General features: G+C 45.8%; 1 protein-coding gene across 1 annotated transcript in view; it reads right to left on the reverse strand.

Annotated features, from left to right (window-relative positions):
* Window positions 1-6000, reverse strand: part of MEIS1 (Meis homeobox 1) — an 82530-nt gene that overhangs the window by 66832 nt on the left and 9698 nt on the right. Inside the window, exon 2 of the mRNA XM_031552299.1 lies at window positions 4620-4731. Coding sequence (XP_031408159.1) covers window positions 4620-4731 — 112 coding nt within the window. The remainder of the gene's footprint in view (window positions 1-4619; window positions 4732-6000) is intronic.

The raw sequence follows: 6000 nt of genomic DNA on the forward strand, positions 1-6000 counted from the left end.
GTGCATGTGCTGGTCTAAAGCAAACCGAGCGCTGCCCACTTGATGGAGAAACAGGAAAGGCAAATGGGACTGCAGAGCCTCTGAGAGAACACCCACACGGACACCACTCCTTTCAAACAAGCCTATTACGCTTAATTTGGGCTTCACAATATCTGAACCCCCAGAAAAAGCGCAGGGAGCAGCCCCTGCTGACTAATGCTCTGTCTTTTCCAATCGAGGGTCACATCCAGCCCAACCGATCGCATGATAATGGCAGCAGAAAAGGTCAATCAAAGACAAGCCAGAGCTCCCACCGCCGGGCTGACCTTCGGAGCTTGTGACAAATTGCTATCAGTCAATGTCAACTAATGACGGCGGCTCTTTGGCTAATCAATTGTTCTAAAAATGATCAAGAAAACTACTCACAGGACAGCTCATTTTCACATCAATGCCTGTGAAGTATGAAAAGCTCATTTTTTGAGTTTTTAATAAGCTCATAAGTAAAGCAGTTACTTGGTAACAGGGGTCACCTTAGTGAAAAGACAGAACCTTTGTCTGCCTTTTACATATTCTTTTATTACCATATTATAGTAAAAATATGCCATGCCATTACCGTGCCAGAGGGCTACATAATAAAGAAGGTAATCCTTCATACATTTTTTGAGATAAATACTTCTGCGTTTTAGGGACCTCTGTTTGGATGTAAATAACCATCCACACACTGCCCCTGTATTTAAATGCAAAGCAATCACAGCTGACACACAGCACAGGTGACGTGCCCACTTATTATTCATGCAAACTCCATGTGACAAAGCTGGTAGCGAACAGTGCACGGCAAACCCAGCGGCACCACCACAGGATGTTACATCCAGCAGCAGCTGGTTGGTCCCCAAAGCCCACAGCTGATGGGACCACAACTTCACTTGAGCTGCTTCCAGCAGAACTTGGGAACCTGCAAACACCACGAAAGCGAACTCATGTATTGAATAGCCCCAAAACAACAAATGCTGCTGCATGATGGTCTCAGGTTTGAGAAGTGCAGGTAGAGCTCTGCTTTGCTTTCCTACAGCCTGTACAGAGAGCATCCAGTCAAAGCACATCTCCAGGCATCACGCTACAAGACGTCTCTTGAGAAAATGCCATGTGCACGCAAACAAATCATTTGAGTCACCTGAAGCAACAGAGCACAGCCCCCTTCACCCCTCTCCATTCCTCCCCATGCAGATTCCTACCACTAGCATCTGTGCAGCCCCAAATAATCAACCCCAAAACCAGACCACCTAACTATGATCCCCACATCGCTACAGAGGTATTTAAACTTCGGTTTTCATCAGTGAAACTGCAAAGTGGCAGCAGTTTTAGGTTACACCCTAAGCCTGAATTGCCACGGTAGTTTTTCAAATTAAAATTTCTTGCGTGGCCTCGGCCCCTTCTTGAGCCGTCCATGGGCAAGAAATAAAGGAGGCAGGACGACACTTAAGCTCAGCCATAATTGGAAGTATGTGAAAAATGAAGTGTCGGTTCGGTCAATAAAGGGCAAAGGTGAAGGGGAACTGCAGCCCAAGCGCGGAGCAAAATGTGCTCATTAAGGCGCCCAATCCGAGGGCTGCTGCCCACCTACCCCATTAGTCATCGGCCATCTGAGTGCTCCCAGGGCCTGTCCTGGTGCTCTGATTACTTTCTTTTACGCGCAAGGGCGAGCGGTGCAAAAATCGCCACTGGAGCACAACGCAGCTCTCTCGCCCCGCTGCCTGGACAGCAGTCAAATAAAAATGGGATTGCCTTCTGCCCATAGGTTGCCCCAACTCTTGCAAAAGGCCCCAGAACGTTGCAGCCACTGACAGGTTTTGATAAAGAAATATTGCTGCTCATACTTGAAAGAGCAACGATTATGGGAGTTTACAGAATGTTCCGAACCGAGGTTGAGGCCTTCACAAAAAACTAGAAAAGAGCCTCTTCCCAATACACTCAAAGGAATAGGATAGCAGCCCTTGAAACTTTTCTATAATATTATTCTGCATTCCTGTGCTATAACTGTCCACTGCAATGACACAGCACTGGCGTTTTGTATGAGACACTGTCACTGTCCATGCAATAATACAGCCTGCTGCTCGGTGGCACGAGACCGCCAGCCATCTCCCCTGCAGCTCCTTGTGTAAGTAGGGACTTACACAACAGCTTGGAGCAGCTGGGAGTCATTGCTATCGCTAAGTAAATAAATTTACGCATTAAAAAAGACTTTAAAGTGTTTACAGGAAAGGGAGCCTCTCCTGTTTGCAAAGGTTTTGTTCCATGTATTTTGTACGTGAACATAAAAACACACTCAGTGGGGATTTAAAGCAGTGACACATCAAGTTGAGAAGAAAACCTTCCAGAAAGCCCCAAAATAGAACTTGCATATAGTCTGGATTAAGGATCAAGGGAGAAAATCTTCACTGTGGGCCTCGAGCTTTGTTGTCCGTGTGCCCCATGTCCTTGGAACACCTGGAGCCCAACTCACACACTGGGCAGAGCTCTAAGGCTAAATCCATGCTTGTCTTACGCAAGGCAAATATATGGGCATAGAGATGTGCCTCAACAAATGAGATTCCCCCCGAATCTCAGCTTCAGGGTGCTGAGAGCAGACCAAGAGCAACGCAAGGCTCAACAAGACCACCGCTACCCTTCCCACATCCCTGTTCCACAAAAAAAATAAAAAATAAAAAAGGACCACCCAAGAGGGTAGGTGGCCAGAAGGCAGGGCTGGGACCAGGCACCCACTGAGCAGGGTCTGCTTCCTTTAACTTCCCTCTAGAACTGGACCTGAGAGCTCTAGCTCGCCAGTTCCCCTTGTTCACCATTTCCTAAGGCTTCAACGCAACAAGCCTTCCTCACCAAATGCCTCTTATCAGGAGCTGGCAGCAAATCCAGCCTCAGCTAAACTTACTGCGCAGTTTGGGTAAGAGTTTCCACGATGGCTAACGCGCACTGACATCCTACCCCAAAGGCACTCCTGTCCAAGACCACAGCACACACCTTGCTGGGAGTAGGCAGTGATGACAGCAACAAGGCACCAGCTAGGGCTGCACCGCAGACTAACTAAATGCCACGTTTAGAAGAAGACAAAGCCTGAAAGTGTTAAAAAGTACGGAAGGAACCAAGGAGCTCCATTTCCCAAGTGCTGCAGTGGCTCAGGTACACGCCAACGTTTGGTACACGCATGAACACGCGCACACCCGGCCGACAAAAAAGCAGCCCTACCCAAGCACAAAACTCCCTCTAAACAACCACAGCACTTGCTTTTGCAGTAACCTTTCCCCCTTAAAAAAACACAGGGATCTAAAGTCCATCCCAAAAGTAAGAAGCTCTAATGAACACATTGACACCGCTTCAGCTATGGCATTGTGCACAGCACCACCAGGATATATACGTGCACGTACTTGAAAGAAAAAAGGCCCCTTAGATTTATGTTGCATATCATTTTCCAGTAAAAGTCAGAGGTCAGAAGGTTACCAGTTTCTGCCTCAGCTCTGCAGCAGTTTACTATTCCAGGCCCCATTTTTACTAGGCTATGCTTGCGATGAAGTCAGCAACTTTTCTTTAAACAATAAAGTGTCTCAAATACTTAAGATTCTATAAAGAGATGCTATTCGCAACATAAGTTACATCCGCATGTATAAAAAATTAAAAAATACTGGTTTAGTTTAAAAACTAATCTTGTTAAACTCAGACTTTGCCATGCTAATCAGTACTGTTCAACCTTTTTTTTTTTGGAAACACAATTCCTTTGTTGTCTAACAGCACTTGAATGAAACATGATCATAAACCAGATTTAAAAGTATATACCTATTGCGAGCTCAGAGTCAGCTCCAATAAAGTGCTCCCTTTTATATTCAGATTAAGGATCCTTTTTAAATTTTAATTGCATTAAATTAGCACTAAATCCACTGCAGTTGGTCTCTTCATGAAAAGTATGAAGCATTTAAGCAGAAAAAAAAAAAAGAAAAAAAAAGAAAAACAGAACTTCAGCTTTTTAAGCTCTGGACCCTCCAAGACAGCACTAGGGACTCGCAGCATGCCCCACTTGCATGGCACTGAGCTCCTTCCATCCTGCTGCATTAATACTGTGCTTAGCTTGGCACTCAAACAAAACATTTTTGCATTCACATAAATTGGAATTGAGTGAAAAATAAAAGCTCTGGTCGGGATTTTGAAAAACGGGCCAGCTAGCATCTTTACACGCAGCAAAGTTTTGATGGCATCTTTAAATATTAGCATGCGTTTCTACAATTTTAATTGCATTTGCTTTTGAAAATTTCATTTTTTAATCCATTTGAATGGGAAAAAAAACCAAAACAAATAAAAACAAAACATAAAGCAACCTTTCTTGCTGCTTATTTTTATGAAGCGTCCTGCAAATTTGGTACATATGTTTCTCTACCATGTGCCTCCTGGCAAGGTAAAAGAACTGAAGATGCCAATGCTTTTATCAGGAGAAGATGGAAAAAAAGTGACAAAAAAAGGAAGCCAGCCCTTTCCCAGCACAAGCCCCCTAGTACCTGAGCACATCTCAAACTTTCAGAAACAGAGGGACTGGTCCCCGCGGCCAAGCGCGCTGGCGGCCGCTCTCCGCAAAGCAAGCGCCAGGGCTCCTTCCCTACCTTGCTCACTGCTGTTGTCCCCACTGTGCGATGTGTGTCCTCCACTGGAGGGCCCGGGGGTTCCCCCGGAACGCGTTGATGCCGTGTCATCGTGGTCTCTGTTCCAGGAGGGCTGCGGGCGAGAGAAAAGGGGATGAGGTGAGGTTGGGATGTGGAACTCATCTCTGCCAGTGCCACGCATGGGTAGAACCCAACACATGCACCCCCAGCAGTTCTCCTTTCAAGGCACAGAACTGCTGTTCCTCGGTTCCAATAACACCCTCTGGAACACATCCACCACCTAAATAACCCTGTGCATTATTACCATGGAAAACAGAAACATCCAAAGTGAGGAGAGCTGTGGGGAGAGACTGGCGAGCAGACGCCGGCAAGCAGCTCCAGCCGTACTTTAAACCCCAGCAAAACCTGTTGGCACCACAGCTCCTGTGCTCAATGGGAGCAGCACAGTGCAGCTTCTATTGGCCATGAGCTCCTGGGCAAGCAGAACATGGAAGACTTTAAAGACCTTGCTCACAATTAGGCCTGGGTCCACAATAGCCAGTGTGCGTCAGCTGTTTGCCGGATGGGATATGGCAAATGGACCAGGCATGGGGACAAAAAGAGGTGGGAATAACAATGGCTTCACATAGGCTGTGTACCCTCAGCCCCATGCGGAGCCTCCTTGTACTATTGAACAGAAAACAGATGTTGCTTCTTATCACTGGGTGCATTTGAAAGTAACATTCAGATAGGAAAAACTGGCTGTAAATTAAATTCTTGGGGAAAACAATTGTGGCAACGCTCCTCCCAAGTCTCCCTTTATCACCAGAAAAGATTTTAATTAGCTTTTAGGACTAGCTTTTACAAACATCACAGAGACTCGCTGGTCATCCTGCATGGCCCTCTGTGCACGACTGAGTGGCCGCTTCCTTCCTATGGAGCGAGACTGCCCATGGAAACAATTCCCAAAAAGAGAACCCCAGTGCTTACAGCACACGCAAGAACCTGTGGGGTTTAAATCATGATATGAGCAGGGTCTGTATGCCATTAAAGTTGGCTGCTACTGCCAGCATTTAGTACATCTACCAATGGGCTACAGCCCAGCCACTCAGCACAGCCTTTGCGTGTTGCTGATGGGCTTCAAGGCAACCAGGAGGAACTCTGCATACACAGAGGGAACGAAAATTAAGACAGAAAAGAGTCTCATCTGAGACAGAAGATAAAAAGGATTAGAAAAGCTCAACTTTTTCCCAAAAAGAGAAATCTCTCTTCCATTTTTTATAATCCCTGTTACAGCTATGACACATATTACCGTTAACCAGAGTAAGGCCTGAAAAATAGCACATGAATATTTTAAACCAATTATTATGCATATTCCTTAAAAAAAAAAAAAAAGTGCTAA

The sequence above is a fragment of the Meleagris gallopavo genome, chromosome 2 (assembly GCF_000146605.3).
Source record: "Meleagris gallopavo isolate NT-WF06-2002-E0010 breed Aviagen turkey brand Nicholas breeding stock chromosome 2, Turkey_5.1, whole genome shotgun sequence".
NCBI classification, from domain to species: Eukaryota; Metazoa; Chordata; class Aves; order Galliformes; family Phasianidae; genus Meleagris; species Meleagris gallopavo.